The sequence below is a fragment of the Apteryx mantelli genome, chromosome 6 (genome assembly GCF_036417845.1).
Source record: "Apteryx mantelli isolate bAptMan1 chromosome 6, bAptMan1.hap1, whole genome shotgun sequence".
In the NCBI taxonomy this organism is placed as follows: Eukaryota; Metazoa; Chordata; class Aves; order Apterygiformes; family Apterygidae; genus Apteryx; species Apteryx mantelli.
Window position 1 is genome coordinate 44,466,736 of NC_089983.1, and position 19,175 is coordinate 44,485,910.

Below are 19,175 nucleotides of genomic sequence, written 5' to 3' on the forward strand. Positions count from 1 at the left end.
ATGCACAGTTTCCTATTAATTCTCACAGGGCAGACAGGAACAGGGACACAGGGCACATGTTCATAGTAGAGTGCGCTTTATTATGACCCGCTCACAAACCAGTTCATCTCTGTACTTGCTGACTATGCTGAAGAACATTCCTATCACTGGTAAAGGAAAAGTCAGTTAAAGTAACTACTGCTTTGCATTATAGGGACTACAAATCTAATATTTAAGTAGAACATAAAATTGAACCTCTTCACAACTATCAGCTTTATTAACATCAATTAAAAAAAATCTAGTAATTAATCTGAACTGGACAAGACAAACCAAACCATCAAAACCAAAGACAGGAAATCTATTATTTTCGTATCTGCTATCATATTAATCTTGTTACTCCACCAGAACTATGACTGTGTTGTTCACTGAAACTATATTGCCTTCTGCTGAGTTTGCAGTCTTCTGTGGAACGGTATTCTTGATCATCACAAATACTAAGCTAGCTCTGTTAGACTCATTCCTTGCCCAGCTGTTCAACACTAAGTAACAGTACATTAAGAACAGTAACACCAAATTTGGAGTCTAAGCAGAGTAACAGATTCCTTCCGATATCCACAAATTGTTGATGTTAAATAACATGTTGAAGTTTAAATTCTCTAGCCCAAGTAGTGTTAGGCTGTCCATTGCTGATATTTAGGTCATGCATATCTGCATAAAAGGATTAAGGGATAAATATCATAAAATGGATAGTATGAGGTATGCCATGTTTCTTTCACTCTTACATCTAGAGGCATTTATTTTAAATGAAATAGGTCCAAACTCAATGATGAATTTATTTTCCTGTTTTGACACAGGAAATAGATTTCAGTTTTAAAAGCCAAGATAATGACATACAATCAAATATCTTGGTATTATTTCAAGCTGACTTCAGTCAGGTACCATGAACTGGATACCAAGTTTTAATACAAGAAAAACAAGAAGAAGACAGAAGAGTGAGATGGGTAAGAATTAAGTCCTCACTGTTTAGTATTTGGAGGAAAAACAGCAGCAGCAACTTCACCACAACTGCTACAGAATGAAAGCTGGGTTTGGGGTCTTACAGGGAAGGAGAGAAAGCACAACCAAACAAAAACCTTCCGTGCCCCCCAAATGCTAATGTGTGTACTGCGGTGGTGGTGCACTTTGCTGCATCTCCCAGTCCTGATCTACGTTTGCCACACGAGAGCTCACTGCCATGGCAAGACGGCCTTTCCGGGGAGAGGCGCCAGCTGGGAAGCAGCAGACACGGGAGCACTCATGCAAGGGCTGTAAGTCGCAGTGGCCCAGCTGGTGGATCAAGCAGAGTCTGGCACACCGCCCCTGGTATGACCCGTACGCCATAGGATCTGTCCCACCCCAGGAAGAAGTTTAATGCCAGCTTTTTCCTTGCCTTGAATGGTCTTAGAAAGGAAAATGGCCTATGGATGAAATTTCATCTATTTTAAAAGAAAGTATGTTGTAATTTAATTAGAAATTGTTGCAGGCAAGTGTTTCAGTCCCCTATTAAGGATGAGGCTAACACACCACACAACTCTTCAACGGTACCACTGCGTCGAGGTAACATTATCTACCATGAATCCTTCAGCAGAGCTGATTAGCATGTTGTTAGTTTAATGAGTGGAAAACAGCACAGGCTTTGGCTGTCTCATTGGTACACTGCTCCCTCATGGAGGTGGGCTCCTCTCACCCCTTCCTTCGCATTGCGTCCCTCGGAAAACAACCCTTTACAGCCCACTGGCCTGTGCTACCATATTTGACTTCCAGACTGGACTTGGGTTGAACCTTGTGAACCAAGGAGCACAGCGGAGTTAGCAGGTGCTCATGTAGACCACAGCCTCATAACGCACCATGCCCCATACTATGTGAAATAAATATTAGAATTATACTTATGACCTGAGATTATATTAAACTATATTGTAAAGATATTCAGGATATTTTTATTATTATTTTCCTCCTCAAAGTGTCACTAAAGGGTAGGTATAAAGCTGTTTATGTCATTCACATATCCTCTTTAGTATAGATTTCCTCAGTTTCTAAATACATGGCTCTGAGATAATTATAACCTTTACACAGTGTATTTTACTTGAAATACTACTCTCACTTACAGATTTTCTTGTCTTTTGGAGATTAAATGTCAAATTATCGTGTTATTGCATGAAAAAGGTAGATAAATTAGAACCTGATCTGAGGAAAGCATGTGATACTAAAATTCAACTTGGAAAATATGTGCAGTGTCACCTAAAGAGTAATGGGTTAAAAAACCATAAGCAGTAAGTCACATTAATGACCATTAGGGGTACTGGGCATGGTCATTCACCCGGGATGTAAACACATCACAGAAGTCAGCTGCTTCTCCAACAAGTTCACCCTTGCCTCAGTCTTTGTACCACATATCCAGGGCTCATAAACCAAGACTGCCCTGGAAGTGACGATGAGAAACTCACCCCAAGACTGCACTATTCTGTTGGCTAGTGCCAGCCTTTGCTCCCCCACTTCCCCAAAATAATGGTCGCATATGTGCAGCAAATCTTAGCTGTAAAGTACCATGAAGTCCAACTATAACATACTACAAAGCTACTGTTATGTAGCTGTTCCTGCACTATAATCTCTGAAGACTTCTAACTTACCTAGTAGAACGTAATTGCTTGGCATAAGGGGATATTTCCGTTTGGGAATACCTCAGATGCTTCAGGCTGGCAATGGTGGAAGAGCATGCTCACCAGAAAGCCCAATGAGGAGCAGCACTTCCAACTGCCCACATGCACGTACTGAAGACCAGAAGCAATCAGCAGATGCCTGCAAGGAGAAGAGAGCCTGGGAAGGACTGTAATATGCCTACATTCTTCTACATTTTTCCCTATGAGGGAAAAAAATTCGACATCCAATATTTGACCAGTCTGGGTTCCTCACCTCTTTCAAGGGATGAAAACAGCAACAGTACCCAGAACAGCTAATGTACATCTCCAGATTCTTGCACTTCTACAGTCACGAATACAGACAAACTCAAAGATCTCAAGTCATCCTTCTTTGCTTTTCCCCCTACCAAGCAGCTGGTTGGAAAAATCCCTGTTCTAAATTCTCTACAGTGAGCAGAATAATGGCAGGAAGGACCCATGACCACCTCTCACACGCAGAACTGAGTATTCCTGTAGAATGAGATCTGTGACCTTGTCACTCTCCTGCAGTAACCCCATGACTGCTCAGATTTGCTTCACCTGCCCACTGGGGTTCCTTCCCCCCCCCCCCATCATCTTCCTCTCTCTCGTAATCATCTCTGACTCCCAAAGTCAAGTCTCAGTGCTCCTTTTCTTCAGGTCAGCCTCAAGCATGCTCCTTCTCCATCAAAACCACAAAAAACCCTTAAATCTACATAATAATAAAACAAATACGGAAGCACGTCTATCCATTGTTTTATATTCCTAGATAATGGCTATGAAAAGATGGAATTAATGAGTTTATACTGGTGATTTATGGTATTAGAAATGCATGGTCATCACCAAAAACAAGCATTATAAAGTGAGGAAATTCTCAAATCAACACTGAACATAAACATAAGCCAAACATGATGGATATGAAGATGCAGAATCAGGGCATCCTAGATAACCTCAACTCTGCTTTATAATGACACAGTAACTATCATCGGTCCCAGCACAAATAAAGATTGATTTTAGAGACATTAGATTTTTAGTTTTCACTTCTCCCCATTCTTACTTTTTCACTTCCCTGCTATTAATAACTTCTATTACTAAGAACCATTTGGATCAAAGAGAAAATCTGATCTCAATAACTATATTTCTAAAGGCTCTTTAGAAATAATTTTACCTTAAATTATAGTCAAGTTGTTCAAATTCTGCATTTAGAGTAAGTGCTGTTATTTCAGGGAGAACAGAGCATTGTACCAGCATCAAAAGTCTCTGCTTTAAGGACAAAACTACTTAGTTTTAATTGCAGATCCATCTTCATAGCACTTTATTTCCTTTTCCACTCTTGGTTTGTTTCCTTGTCTTTCCAGTCCTGAAACAATCTCTTTGTTAACTGCAACTGAGCTTATAACTAGCGAGAGCAGCAGCCCACGGAGGGATTCCTTACAGGGAAAGAGCCGTACTGCTTTCCACATCCTGACCTGCAAATCCGAGTTTTTGCAAGAGATTTGTTCAGAAACAATTTGACCTGCCCCCCTCCCTGTCTCTCGCTCACCGGGCGCAGAGCTGACACCTCCCGTATCCCTGCAGAGCACCCACAGCTCTTCCAGCACCCCGGTGCCCATCACGGCTGAAAGGCTGCGCTGGGCAAGCACAGTCTTGGAGCAGGTGAACATCTGGGCTCCCGACTGTGCTCCAGGCTGCGAGAGGTCCGGCTGCAAGAGGCAGGTTCCTCGGCCGCAGCCTTGCATCGAGGTCCCCCATCACCTCACTTAACGCAAGGCCGTACCCCAGTTACGTGACTCAACGTGCATGCACGGCCGCGTTGCACAAGCCTGCGCTGACGCTGGCGCATTTTCAGTGCTATGATGATACAGGAATAACTACCGAAGTACAAACCCTAGTGAAGCGACCGATGAATGGGATGAATTCAAACAGAGTATCAGAGAAAACCTGCAAATGTGAAGCATTAAATTGGGGAAAAGGGATTAAGAGTGCTGAAGGTGACTGTCATGGACTTAACTAGCGATAAAAAAAAACTCTGCCAGAAGCAAGTGTAAACTGGTAACCTAGATCACTACTTTTGTTTTATAACAGGGTATGGCAATGTGGTAAGTTTAAGAGGTTGGCAAAAAATCAGGACTAGAAGGCAGATTAACATGGCAAAGGTATTGTCCTATTGTCCTACGAAGTACACATGCTTTTAAATAGTTATTCACACAGCAATTTTGCAATAAGGGTTAAAAAAAAACCCCTTCCTTTTTCCTCACTGCATTTGCTTTCAATATACGGACATGTATGCATGAAAGAATCAAACTGACATTCTTCCCTGAGCACCAAAACATCTCACTCAGATTCTGACAAAGATGTAACCCACATATATAGAACTTTATCTTTTTTTCCTTCTCTGAGGGAATCCTTTGTTTTAAAACCATTCAGCATAAAACAGTAGATATCTTCTCCTTGTTGCAACCCTTCCCCAGAAGTTCACAGGAATGGCCATGTTTGATGACCTGAGTCACATACAGGTCATGCACAGATCGCCGGCTAAGAGTCACTGACACGGCAATGAGGAGATGAGGACAAGTGCCCCATGCTGTTTCCCTTGCCATGCTCAGCAGCTCTTGCTCTTCCTCAGGGAAACACACATTGCTGTTTGTGAAGCACTGATTAAGGGTAAAATTCTCCCAAGTATTTGGAACTTAGGAGGAAGTCAGTGGTTACACCTAGAGATGAGCTGTGAGCAAGTACCGTTGCAGCCCTCTGGGTCTTGATGCCCTAAATGTCCAAATCGGCAAGTGATTTCTGCTCTTGCTCCCTTTTGACCCACACATCTGAGCTCCCTTCTAGCAGAAGTCAAAGCTCAGGAAGGAGGGGGGAAAAAAAGGTGGTGGGACTGATCAGTGCATCTAGATTTATCAGTTTAGCCTTTGGGCTCCATTGACCTTTCTGTTTCACTTCCCTAGCAGTTTACTGGTAACTGAAAGTACATATAGCACATCTTTGATATGCAGCTCTCAAAGTGCTTCACAACAGCAGACAAATATTTCCCATGCTACAGGTGGAAAGACTGAGAGACTCGGATTTCGCCTGCCCTGTGAGAGGCAAGGCCTGGGGTACCTTGCAACCTAGTGGACTTCAATCAGGCAGACTGCTGTGCAGTTATTAAACAGAATCTATAATGTCATTGTCCTAATCAACTTACCAATAAACTGAAAAAATATCAGTCACCCACTCCACAGCACTAGGTGAAAAGATGTGACATAACAACAAGTTGAGTTTAGTTGTATTTTATCATCCTGTGTAAACTAAACCTAGCTCCCACCCGCCTTAATACATACTTCTAATTTGGGACAATAAAAGTCTTGGACTATGTTGAAACCAGCATTTGTCGAGCTGTCCTCAAACTGCTTTCATTTCCTTAGGTGACTTACATTATTGTATTACACCCAGAATAAGTCACAGGTTTACAATGCCTAGAGCATCAAGAAAAACACCAAAATTAACCAAATGAGATGTTGGGCCCAATGTCCTTCATGACACAGATCTCACTGAATCCATATGCTCAAAGATGACTAGAGGGTCGCATTTACCTTTCCGAAGCGTTTAGTTTTACATGGTAGCTATTTCTGATTCTCACTATAAAGGCATGGTAAACAGGGGAAGTTTGCAAGGCTGTGGAGAGGAAATTAAAGTAGCCAGGAATAACGCACCTCTGGGTGTCCATGCCTTGTGTAGTATACGTATTTTAAATGGAAATGTATCTTTATCTCGGTGTTCAAACTATTTGTGTTCATAAAGCATTGTCCTGCACAATAGCATTCTAGATATGTTCTTTTCCACTGAAGTTAAGAATTTTAAACTCCGTTTTAACAAACTCTAAAAAATTTTGGATTAATTGTCTGACAAATTAATTTCCATTACAGGTAAGAATTTCAGCCCTTAAAAAGCCCTAACTTTTCACCGAATTTCACTCATATCAGATGCTATAGCTCAATCTTGGCACAGAAAATCCTAAAATAATACACTGTCTTTTTTCTAACTACTTCTCATCTATACAAACACTCTTTGAAAAAAATACAACTGCTTTTAAGTAGTTGTAAAATAACTGATTCTTAGGTTTATGCCATGGTGACAACTCTGCCCAATCATGATGTTAGAAATGAGTTACTTAATAGAAACGCTGACAAAACTTTAGTTGTAGGCACTAGAAAATGCTGCTGTAACCCTTCTTTAATTTCACGCTGCAAAGATGTGGAAGTAAACAAGTAGTCGAGGTGCCGGTTAACCTACACGACTACAGACACCAGGCGCGAGTATTTGCCTGTGATCACACCTTGCCAAGGCAAAGCGTAAGCACTGGCCAGCTTCTGTAGCTACAACAGGCTTGACTTCTTGATTCAAAACCAACGTACAGCCTTTTTTTTTTTCTTCCCTGTCTCTCATTTTTAAAAGAAAAGGGATAAATCTCATACATTTTAAAGAGCCATATGAGCTATTTTTAAACAGTGTTGTGAAACGTGACATTTTAAAGTGACAAATTAATGAAATCAAAACAAATACTGAAAACTGACAACCGTTTTTTAAATTTCTTTAAAATGACAAATAATTTTCCCAGGGAAGTGACAAAAGCCCTTCTCTTAAGGCATTCAAAGGTAGACAGAAGACATCAGAAGACATACTATAAGTTATATAACCTAATACCTTAGTCTTTTCAATTCCCAATATGTAGAACTCCACTATTTATAAAGAGATAATTAACAGGGCATTGAGCAGTTATACGACAATTGAAAGACTTACTGAAAATTTAACAGTTAGTGTAAAGCAAGAGTATCTACTAATGATAATACAACAATTTTCTGTCTTGCTATTGATAAGAGCCCAGACACTAACTGTGCATTGCAAATTATTGTTTTGATATATATTGATAGTATAGGATAAAGTGACTTTTAAACTGAAGATATTTACACAGAAGCAAGTTAGTACATTAGCCTGATGCAACAGCGTGAAACCTTACTGTTTAATATGCCCAAGTATACATGGTAGTTTAAGAAATATATATGTGCTTACACTGCATGCACAGTGGTATCACATCTATCAGTTAAAAACAGTAATCCAGTAAAGCATTATAAAAATACATCCATACTCTATGAAGAAAGTAGTAAATGTTAATTTCTGATCAAATGATATTGGATCTAGCAAATAAACAATCATCTAACACTCCTTTCAGAAATCCAGTGAGATTATCTGTCACAATCTTTAGCGTCTCCTCAAATTGGTGAAGTTTTACTTCTATTTACCTTACATCTGTGCATCGTTAAAGAGCAGGTATGTATAACACACTTCTGTATTTGAAAACCAAGCAAGACTTTGAATTTAAGCCTAATGAAAAAGTACTTCTAACTTCATTAAAACATAGCACACAGTTGCCAAAAAATTTGAGTTTTAGCATCTGTTTTCATTAAAAATTAAGAATGCACAGTTGGTAGGAGGGCTCGATGATGGAATTTCTGGGTTACAATACTGTTGCTGTATCGCAACTGTGAAAGCCATAATTTTCTTTGTTGGCTGAAATGCTGAGCCTTTCACACTGTATTAACATTAACCATGCTGATCTTTGGTTAAAAAAAAGAAAAAAAAAGTCATGAATTAATATCACCAATGCCTGCCTGCTAAAACTACTAATTAGATTCCAGGGAGACACTAGTCATTCAAAATATTGGCTGGAGAACAAAGAATAGCACAAAGACTTGTATTCCACGCATCACCACCAGCACCAAGTATCTGCAAACTCAATTTATAATAAATTGCACCTTACCTACAGTTACCCAGATGTTCTGGTAACAGTATGATAAAATGTATTTACACAACTTTTTAGTAATAGATTAGCATTACAAGGTAGACCTAAAATATCACTAAAACCTGAAACATTCTCATTTTGCTTTAATTTATTATTTAACTAACTTGTTATAAGCTATAAAACTAATCGGCCCCAAAACTTTGCCGGTTTGTATACAAAGAACGCAGAAAAACGAAGACTCCCTTGCGAGTTAAACGCCGCACCCATCCAAAAACCCGCACCGACTATATGTGATTTCTGTCCTATTCTAGATAGCAACTTTGCTCCCTTAATCAGCACGCGCTCAAACCATATCTAAGACCATAGAAAGTAAGTTCACAACAGCATCCATAAAGCACCGTGCAGGAAAACTGATCCCTGCTGGGACAAGTTTTAATCAATCTCTTTGATACCAGTCTACAAAATTGGAAAGGCGCGTGTGTGCGAGCGCTGGCAGGTGGGAGGAAGGGGTGTTTTTATTTAGTGCCTTTTTGCTGAGCAACTTTGTAATCCAGGTACAGCTTTCCACTGGCATCCCTAACCCCGGTGCGCTGTTCCGCTGGAAACCGTGCTGTAAGGAGGGGAAGAGCGTGAACAGCCTTTTATTGTCCGAAAGCGGAGCGGCGTGCAAGAAACGCGTGCCTTATCGCCGGGCTGCAGCTCGCTACTTCACCGCGATGATAAAGTGCTCGAGCAAAAAAAAAAAAAAAAAAAAAAAAGGAAAAAGAAAAAAAAAAAAAAACCATTACAAGACAAGCACAATCCAAAAACGGATTAGAATTTGACATAAGCTCCCTCAAAACCTAATCAATCAGCTCGCGCTGCAACATCAGACTCCAGCTCTCAGGGAGGGTGTTTAATCCCTTCAAGGTTTATTACACGCTTCCTATCGGCTACGGCGACAAACTTTGGGCTGCCAGGCGGCGAGGGGAGGGGGCGCAGCTCGGACCCGAGGCAGCTATGCGAGCGCTTAGCAAGCTCCTGGGGGGAAAAATTAATAATAATAATAATTTTGAAACAACATGACAATAACGCTTCTTGAAGTGCGGACTGCCAAACTCTCCATAAATAATTTTTTTCCCGGGATTTAATCTCTCCCAGCGTGTCAAAATGAGAACCGAGCCCGCTTGTTTTCCGCTGCCGACAGCCCCGGAAAGGGGGATTTTCTCTCTCACGGACCGGGCGAGGCGAGGCGCGGCGAGGCGCGGCGCTGCGGGCACCCCGCTCCGCTCTGCCTCCCCCGAGCCCCTGCCGCACGGTCTGGGGCCCTCTTTCACCCCGTCTAACGCCGCTCCAGCCCCCAAAACCCCTCCGCCGCGCACAGGGCAGCGTGCGGCACGACACGGGCCGCTATTACAGTTCATAACGAAAATAATAATAATAAATAACAGAAAACTCTGCCAGCCCAAACGAGGACGCTGACACGAAACGCACAGCTTAAGAAAATAAATATAAATAAAACAAGGGAGCGCGGACGCACGGCAGGAGCCGCCCCGGCGACGGTTCAGTCACGGCCGGAGGACGCGGGCGGGCGGGCGGCACCGGCCCCGCGGCGGGAGCTGCTTTGCCGAGTTCCCCGCGAAGTTGCCCCAAAGAGGCGGCTGCCGGGGGCTCCCGGGCAGCGGCGGCGGGTTGCGCCCCCCGTCCCGGCCCGTCGGGGCCACTCACCAGGCGCAGGAGGCTCTGCAGCACCACGAGCGGCAGCGGCACCATCCTGCCGGCGCTCCACGCCGCGGCTGCCCCGGCGCCGCTCCCGCGCATCGCCGCCGCGGGGGGCAGGACGCAGCGCCGCCGCCGCCACAGCCGCGCCGGCCCCGTTCGGCTGCCGCGGCCCCGCCGGGAGGCGGCGCCCCCCCCCTCCCTTCCCTCCGCGGGGCCGCGGGCGCCCCTCACTGCCCGCCGCCGGCCCCCGCCGGCCCGCGGCCCCGCATGGCGCTGGCGCTGGCGCGGGGAGGGAGGGAGGGGAGCGAGCGCCGCTGGGGGGAGCCCGAGGCGGCCGGGCCGGGCCGGCGGGGCGCTGCGGAGCGCCCGCTGCCCCTTCGCGGCAAGTTTAAAGGCGCGGCGGAGCGGCGGCCCCTCCTCCGGCCCGCGCCCCCCCCCCCCCGCCGCCGCCGCCGCCGCCGCCGCCGCCGCCGCTCCGCGCAAAATGGCGCCGCCGGGCGGCGGGAGCGGGCGGCTCTGGTGGGGGGGGAGACCTCGCCGCCGCGGCGTGGCGCGGACCGAGGCGCCCTTCACCCCCCTCCCCTGTGTAACGCGGCGGAGGGGAGCGGCCGGGCTTCATCCGCGGGCCGGCGCCGTCGGCAGCCGCCCTGCTCCCGCGGGGAGCGGGACCCGCGGGTGAAACCCCTGGGCCTCGCGCGGCGGTGCCTGGGCGCGGGGAGGCCAAGCGGGCGGCTTCGGAGCGGCCTTCCGAAGCCCTTTGGCCCCCGAAGTGGCGGCGCGGCCGGGCGGGGGGCGATCCCGCGGCCCGAGCCCCGCAGGGCCCCGTCGTGGCCCGCCGCACCCAAGCGGGACGAGCCGATGGGGACGCGGGGGGCCGGAGCACCCCTCTCGCAAGAGCCCGCGCCGAGCTTGTACCCCTTTAATGGTGCAAATGGATGAATCCCCCTTTTGACCCCCCTTTTTTTTTAAATTCTTTTCCTCTCTGTTTTCCAGCCACAGCATTGGCAAGTCAACGCAGTCACCTTGCAAGGAGAAATAAAAGAGTGGGGCCAGCGTGCTCCAGAGGCGAGCGGAGCTGCCCGGCGGCGGGGGCACAGCCCGGCCGGGCCCTGAGGTGGGAGCACCCGCATCCCTAGCGCACGCTCCTGTTTCGCCTTGCGTTGCGTCGCGCTCGTCTGCGGTTTGCGTGGGACGTGATACGCCGGTTCCCTGCCGCCGGCCTGGAGTCGAGGTAGCGCTTTCAGCTTTCGCACCCTGCCTGTCATTCCGCAGGTTGGTTTCCTCCTAATTCGGGGTCACCCCGTCTCATCCCCTTGCTACGCCTGTGTTCGGGTTACGTTTTGACGACCCATGTATTTTAAACTTCTGAAATCCTTGCCAGTACGCGCAGATTTGCAAGGCCCTTTTCAGGCTCGAGAGAAGCCGTGATTTTGCCAGGTAATGATTGCAGTTGTTTAGTTGTGGTAGCCCATCGGTTCCGTTACTAGATCTGCTGCTAGGTGTCCCACAAAAGGTATCGTGTGGGTGCGATCTAGCCACAAATCATATTCTTTCATTTGGGTTCCGAAAACATGCTCAATTTATCACAAAGGAAAGTACATATAAACTGAACAACTCTAAAATGGGATCACTTGTTTCAGCCTAGAAAGAAGATTCAGAGAAATACCCAAAACAGTGATGCTCACTGAGTCAATATATTATAACATAACCTACACGGATAATTTTTATAGCAGTGCTTAAAAGTTCTTCTTAAGTGTTTATTTTAGTAGTTTTCAATGTGTTGTGCCACCATTTGATGTGTTTTTTAATTTTTAATATGGAATAGTCAGCGTAAACTATGTTAAAACTTACCTATCAGAGTTTAAATCCCAAAGTTGTTTTCACATCCTGGACGTAAAATAAATAATAGGCTCTGTGCAAACATTTAAGATCTAAAAATGATTTTTTATGGTATTGGAATTATATTTATGCAAATGAGCCAATTATTAACTTGGCTTAACCACAAGAAAGTGCTCTGTTTCATTCAGCAAGGCTCTAATATCGAACATCCTATGCAATGATGAGCCAGGTAGGTAGGAGTTTACCCTATGGTAATCTAGCACAGGAGTAGTGATCCAGTCTCACTTCCCTGTAATAAATGGAAACATCTTGAGCGCTATCTACTGCTTAAAGGCAGTACTACCTGCAAACACAGTGCAAAGATTTTATTTCCTCATGACGAATTACATTATGCAGTAGGGTGAAAAGAATGTTATGCAATTAGCTAGAATTATGTAGACTAAATTCGGATGAAGTATTTAGATAGGTCTTTTTTAAAATGAAAAGCTGTGCTCTATAAATTCAAGGAAAGCTGAATTTCTGTAATTGGCTTTTAATGGAACAATAGTGTTTAAACTAAAGTACTCTAGTTCTATCCTATTAAATACAAACAGACTCAATTTAAATGACATTGACTTTGTCACACAAGCTATCAGAAGCTGGCCTTAAATCATACTTTTTCCAGATTAACTAGCAGTAAGTGTTTGTAAAGCGCTTCGAAGATGGAAAGCACCATGCATAGTAAATGATAAGTATTATTGTTATTTGTATTACTTCTCAGAAAATTCACAGTAGCATTGGATAAGAATAAAATGTAAGGCCTGGGCGTTGCATTCCCATGCTTTGGTGTCTTAGCGTGATCTTCAAATATTATTTAAATGGGGAAGTGAAAATTTTCTGGCCTAATTTTAAGGCACATTAATAAATAGTTGATACAGCTCAGGAAATAACAGTTGTATACTGCAGTGCATGATCCTGCTCTCTCTAGAAATGGATAGATGATCCAGTGGTGGGATAAATAAAGTAAGATCTAAGAGTCCTACTAAACCATCTTGGCTGGTACAGTACAGTGAAAAATACGTGATTAAATTACGATTTATAAAGCGCAAAGTCAATAGTAATTTTTATGCCTTTATCAAGTAACTTATAAGTACAAACAAGTAAAACATTTATTTTTTTTACCTTGAACCAGTCTGTCATCCAACCCCAATTCAGTTCTCAAATTTCGTTTCTCTGGGTTAATTTAAAACGCCAACTTCAACCTTTGCTCTTCCCAGTCCTAAGTCTCCTCCTCACTCTGCTTCCAAATATTAGGAACACGGGACTGGAAAGAGCTATTACTGTCATTCAGTCCGTCTCCCCTGAGTGCAGGGAGGTATAGGGCATTTTGGAAACTTTTCAAGCTCTATTTAAAATTAGTGAGTTTAGGAGTGTGGGAGTCCCAGTGCCGCATTAGGAAGCTGTTCCAAAATTTCACTCATCTGGCTCATCATCACTCATCATTTGAAAACCTTCTTCTAACTTCTAGTTTCCAGATTCACTGTATTTGATATCCAGTTTTACACACATTTGTCCTTTTGGTGACACTGTGCTTTATCTTAACTGACTCTTCTTCCTCTCTCTGACAATGTTTACCCTGATGAATTCATAAGGTGCAGACAGATTCCCTCTCAAACTTTATTAGTTATGTGAGCCAGGCAATTTAAATATCTCTCAGACAATAGGATTCAGTTTCCACTGTCATTCTAATAAAGCTTTTCTTTTGTCTATATCCACTGGAATTAATCTTTCTTGAACATGGGTGAACACTGAAATTTAGGTCTTAATAAAGCCTTGTGGAACATCATTAATCCTTCATCTATCTCTACTGGAAATATATTCCCTGATACATGTTGTTATTTTATTTTCCTTTTCAAGAATACGTTACATTTATGACTCAGGTCTGTCTCCTTTTCTTTGCTATTGCTAATAACTTCCACCTTCTAGCAGAATTCTTCTTGTGGTCTCTGAAGTACATGACTAGCTATTTGAATAATAGTGGACCCAAGATCAATCCTTGCCAAACTCTATTCGTAATCTCCTTCCAAAAACATATTTTAACCTTGAATACAACCTGTTAAACCACACTTTACCCTCTTTACAACTTTTTTCCTAATTACCTTCTCCAGCGTATCCAATTATTTCCAATGTGACATCCAATCACATTTTGACTGAAGTCCTGATAGATGACTCTATTTCATTTGTCTGGATAATTAGTAACCTAATCAAAGACAGGTAATGAAATATTCAACATCCTTGAATGATCTGTGTTTCTAAAAAAACCCAAATTTAATCCCATTTTCTGTTTTCCCCTTGTTCCCAGGCCTTATTTTTCCCTTCAGATTGCTTTCAGCAGCTTTGCATATTGGTGAAGCTCATGTTTGCTGATACTGTGTTTCTCTTCCTTTCTACATTCTTAAGGATAAGGTTTGCATTTGCTGTTCTATCATATATACCATTCCTTATTTTCTAGATTTATTACAAATCTTTTCTACCTGACTTGCCATTTCACATGTTAGTTATTTGAGAATTCTGGGATGAAGATTGCCTGCCACTGCTTTCCCATCTAAGCTTGTCTGCACATATCATCTGCAGGAGTTTTGCTTTTAGCATGGATGTTATAACTTCCATTTCCATTTTCTCCTGCCATTTGTATTAGCTAGCTAAATTTTGCTCTAATATTCAGAAGCTTCATTTGTATCAAACTACAGCAGAAGATTAATTTTGGGGCACATCTAGACTATCTTTACTTTTTTTCGTTTTAAACAGATGGTGTCCTTTTTTTTCCCTGTATATTCTTTTATGAGGCTGAAGAATCTTGTGTACTTTTTTTGTTTGAATTTTTATGATTCTCACTTTATTATACTTTCTGATGTCTAATAAACACATTAACTTTGATTATCAATCCTTTTAGACATTTTTTGTGATCTGTGCTTATCTTTAACATTAGGTTAATTTTTTTATCCAGTTGGCCTGGAACACTTGACACTGAAGCGTTGAGAACCTTAGCTGCAAACTTGTTTTTGTTTATCCATCCATGTAGTCTGAACTGTGTAAACTTTTTCTAAATCATTACAAGTTGATTTTCTATGATTGGCTTCTCTAGTTATCCTAGCTACACATTAAAAAAACTAAGCCTGTATCAGCTTCCCATCTTTTTGTACTTCAGTGCTTCTTTGGTTTCATCCAGTTTCATGCAGGATATTAGCAGCACTTTTTTCCTGAGCAGGACTTGGCAAGTTGACATATTTTGCATCAGTCCTCCTGTTGCCCATGATTCTTGCATTGCCATCAGAATATTTGAGTTTGTTCTCTGACTATATGTAAAGTCTTTTATATCATTTTTAAATCTCAATTTTATCATTTATTTCTCTACTGCTGTATCAACAGTAACACTCCCTCTCTCTTTGCTGTTCATCCTTCAAATTTTTATTTATTCATTGTTCCCATTTATTTGAGGTGCTCAGTTGTCTTGAAGTTATCTGTTAACTTGGCTTGAAACAGAGATCGCCTTTCCATTGCGATTTTATATCAAGTTTATTTGGGTTACACACTTTTTTTTTTTCAGTGAAGCTTGCGTACTGTGCTTCTCTGTAGTGACTAGTCTAAATAGAGAATAAGAGGCTGCTATGGCTATTTACTACAGCTCCTTTAGCTCAGTCTGTGCTGTAACACTCAAATTCTAGTTCAGATCCTCACAGGAGTTCATTACACATTTAGATTTAAAGTGTGGTATTAGAAGGGAGTGAGTAACCACTATTTGGAGCTATTTTTCCCCTTCACCCTTTTACTTATTTTTTGAGCTTGAGAACCATTTGAAATAAAAAAAAAATCACCAGTAATTTTAAACTTTTTTTTGAATTGCTATGGTTTGCATATATTCAAAGGACTTCAAAAATCAAGCAAGTGAGGAGTAATACAATTTACCTATTCTCACAGGTCTGTGAGTGAATAAAAAGACACTTCCAGATCAAATTCTGCAGACAAATAAAACCTTTTGATGAAACAAAACTTGTAGAAGATATGCTGATGCTACTTTAAGAAGATTGGTGAGAGCAGGTCACTAATTAAAACTGAGAGGTATGCAGTAAAGGTAATCAATACATTTTAAACCTTTTTATGAGCATGAAAGAATGAATAAAAAGGAACATCCAGGAAATTAGTAATCGTTAGTCAGTCTAATGCTGAGCAAAATACCTGAGCGAATATTAAAGGAATTGATACAAAAGGGCCTAGAAGACAATTTGATGACTAATCTTCCTACTTTTATATAGACTAGATCAAACTTAACAGTCCAGCATTTTTTCTGATTACATCTTTATTCACATTAATAATATTATTTTATTATGTGAGGAAGGGTTTGCAGGAAATCAATGTGATGGTAACAAGAAATACATATTATTATGTTGTTTTTATTTTTTGTTTTAAATTTATATTTAGATATTTAGGTATTTAGTTTTGTGAATCTAATGTATTTAGATTTGAGCAGTTCCAATTCAGGAAGGTTCTGCAGCCTATATTGAAGGCCTGTTCGAGAAAGCATTTCAGCAGCTGCCCAATTTTATTGACTTCAGTCAGATAGAAACATCTTGAACAGAGAAGCTTTCCTGAACCGGAGCCGCATGAATAACTGTGTCAGGTGAAACAAGTAATCTGTTGAAACTTGTATATCACCCATGATAGTTGTATGTGCTCCTATGTCAAAGTCCAGGGGATATCATAGACAGTTTAATTCTGATTTAATATATTGTTTTACACCTGGTAAAGAGCTGATTAAATTAATTAAGACTGCTCAAGTTTTGAACATTTTTTATTTTAAAATCTACTAGATGTACTGTAATTTACTAGAGTATTTAAACATCATAAGCTATGGCTAGGTTTGTATAAAACAGGAACATAGAAAAGATTTTATAAGGTATAATAATGAGAAGAAGTAATTATGAAAACTCCATTTTAAAGGAAATGGGTACTGGGTAAAAAGAGCTATTAAATAAAATTGCTTTTAGAAGTTATACTAACTAGAGTCATTATAATACTAAATATACACATAGAGGTATCATAGCATTTGAGGGCAGTGTACCTGCATTGTTAGGGAATACTGTTAGGTTTTTCCACCTTCAGAATAGTTCATATGTTTGCCTCGTCATCAATCATTAAGGATATATTCTTTTAATAGTTAATTTTTTGCAGGGAATATTTTATAATTTAAAGTGGATCCCTTCTGTGAGATTGATTACTGCTGCAGCTCCCCTATTTACTGGTAGGCTTCTTCGTTCTTGCGTATGTTTTCTCATTATGTTTGAGGAAAGTATTGGTTCCAAATAGTCTTCCCCTTTCCTCTGATTCACATCACAGGCAGCGTGCCACCAGGTGACACATCTCTGTGGGAGAGTTCGTGGCTCTGCTATGTCACTTACCTTGTTTCTCCCCGCTCCTACTTTCAGTCCATCTATATGTCTTTACTGTGCATGGCGAGGTCAGATACTCATTTCTTAGCATAGCAGACAAAAGTCTTCACCTTGCTCTTTCTGTAGCTGTAATATAGGAAGCCAATTAAGCTTTCGTTTACCCCAGAAGCATGCAAACTCCTAGGAAGTATTTTACTAGCAGGGAATGTAAAAATTACCTGCTAGGTTTGGCTATGAAAATCAGGAAGATATCTTTGACTGGTTCTTTACTGATTCCTGCTGGGCCTACACTTTTCTTGTATCATACATCTTTACAGATTATCAAAACCAATGCTAAATACTTTGATATATTAGATGTGGGAAAAATATATTGAAATAATATGAAAAGTTGAGGCACAAACTGACAAAAGTGAGGAAAAAGGCTGGCTGTCACCCTACTGCTCATTCACAAATGTAGGGAGAAAAAGGCAAATTGCCTGCTTCTAATAGAAGAGAAGAACGTTGCTGGAGTGTTATGAATCGCTGCACTAAAACCATTCATTATTTAAGTACAATTTATTGTGCACTTGAAATCTGTGTGCTCTTAGAGACCAGAATGTCACATGCATGTTTTGGGCATTTATCTTTAAAATTTGCTCACTGGAATAGCCTAATGAGGTAACACAGCTCTGATCTCAGCAACAGCATTGTAAATCGAGAAGTCAGTTAAATAGATCACATTAATAAGAGTGTAACTGAGTGCAGAACTTGCTTGCTTATATTCAGGTAGCTGCCAAAGGGATGTTAGTCATAAAATGCTCCAGCATTGAGCTCACTGTGTACGGTGTAAAGCTATAAAAGGTAAAGATCAAATCCAGCGTGTTTTCCTTTCTCCTCAGTCCAGTCCCCTTCAAGCTGCTGAGAACAAAGAGGACTAGGGCTGTTAGGGACTCAACCAGAAAAGCTTATTCCAAAATGACCATGACAAGACTCCATGTTACAGGGTTTTATGTGGTGGAGGAAGGGGAATAACGGGTATGCCCGTTGTCTCCTGTCATACAGCCGCAGAATCGCCGAATGGTTGGGGTTGGCAGGCACCTCTGGAGATCGTCTGGTCCAACCCCTGCTCGGGCAGGGTCAGCTAGAGCAGGGTGCCCAGGGCCGTGTCCAGTCGAGGTCTGAATATCTCCAAGAATGGAGATTCTGCAGCCTCTCTGGGCAGCCTGTTCTGGTGTTTGACCAGTCTCCCAATAGAAAAGCTTTTTTCTTATGTTTCACAGTCTTTTTGCTCTTCCATGACTTACAAAGTCATAGTCAGGGAACAGGAAAACAAAGAAATACCAGTGGAGGCAACAAATTAGGGCTATTACGACACTAATATGCTGCCCCCCCTTACTAAATGCTGCCCCATTTTTATAACTTTAAATAAAATAATTTATCACATAAATAATATTTCTGCAATTTAATTCAGTTTCACATTCCCTTAATGAACTTCTTGTCTATCAGAAATATTTGGAAGTTTGTTTCCTGCTCTTTTGTTATCCCCTGTGAATTTAAAGAGTTCTTGTCTGGATTCTAAGCACGTTATGCATATTTGCTCTGAGTTATGTTTGTCTGTGTGATTACGTATCTGTCCTTACTTTATGTGAGCACACGCTTCCGTACAGCTACAGCACTAGTGTGATGCAATGTATTTGAGTATTGCTTTATTCCAAAGAGCTCACAATATATACCTGTTTATATGTGGTTTGATGTTCTATAAATGTCTGT

The 19,175-nt window shown here is 41.9% G+C and overlaps 1 protein-coding gene and 1 long non-coding RNA gene across 5 annotated transcripts in view; one reads left to right on the forward strand and one right to left on the reverse strand.

Annotated features, from left to right (window-relative positions):
- The window catches only part of NXPH2 (neurexophilin 2), a 38,335-nt gene extending 28,048 nt beyond the window's left edge, over positions 1-10,287 (reverse strand). The window contains exon 1 of the mRNA XM_067299398.1: positions 10,168-10,287. Coding sequence (XP_067155499.1) covers positions 10,168-10,260 — 93 coding nt within the window. The 5' untranslated portion in view covers positions 10,261-10,287. The remainder of the gene's footprint in view (positions 1-10,167) is intronic.
- Positions 10,288-11,169: 882 nt separating this feature from the next.
- The window catches only part of LOC106498492 (uncharacterized), a 29,591-nt gene continuing 21,585 nt past the window's right edge, over positions 11,170-19,175 (forward strand). For 3 of the 4 annotated variants that reach the window (XR_010884511.1, XR_010884513.1, XR_010884514.1), the window contains exon 1: positions 11,170-11,433. This is a non-coding gene — a long non-coding RNA (uncharacterized lncRNA). Of the gene's footprint in view, positions 11,434-16,043; positions 16,099-19,175 lie in introns of those variants that run through there. The other variant, XR_010884512.1, reaches the window with a different exon arrangement.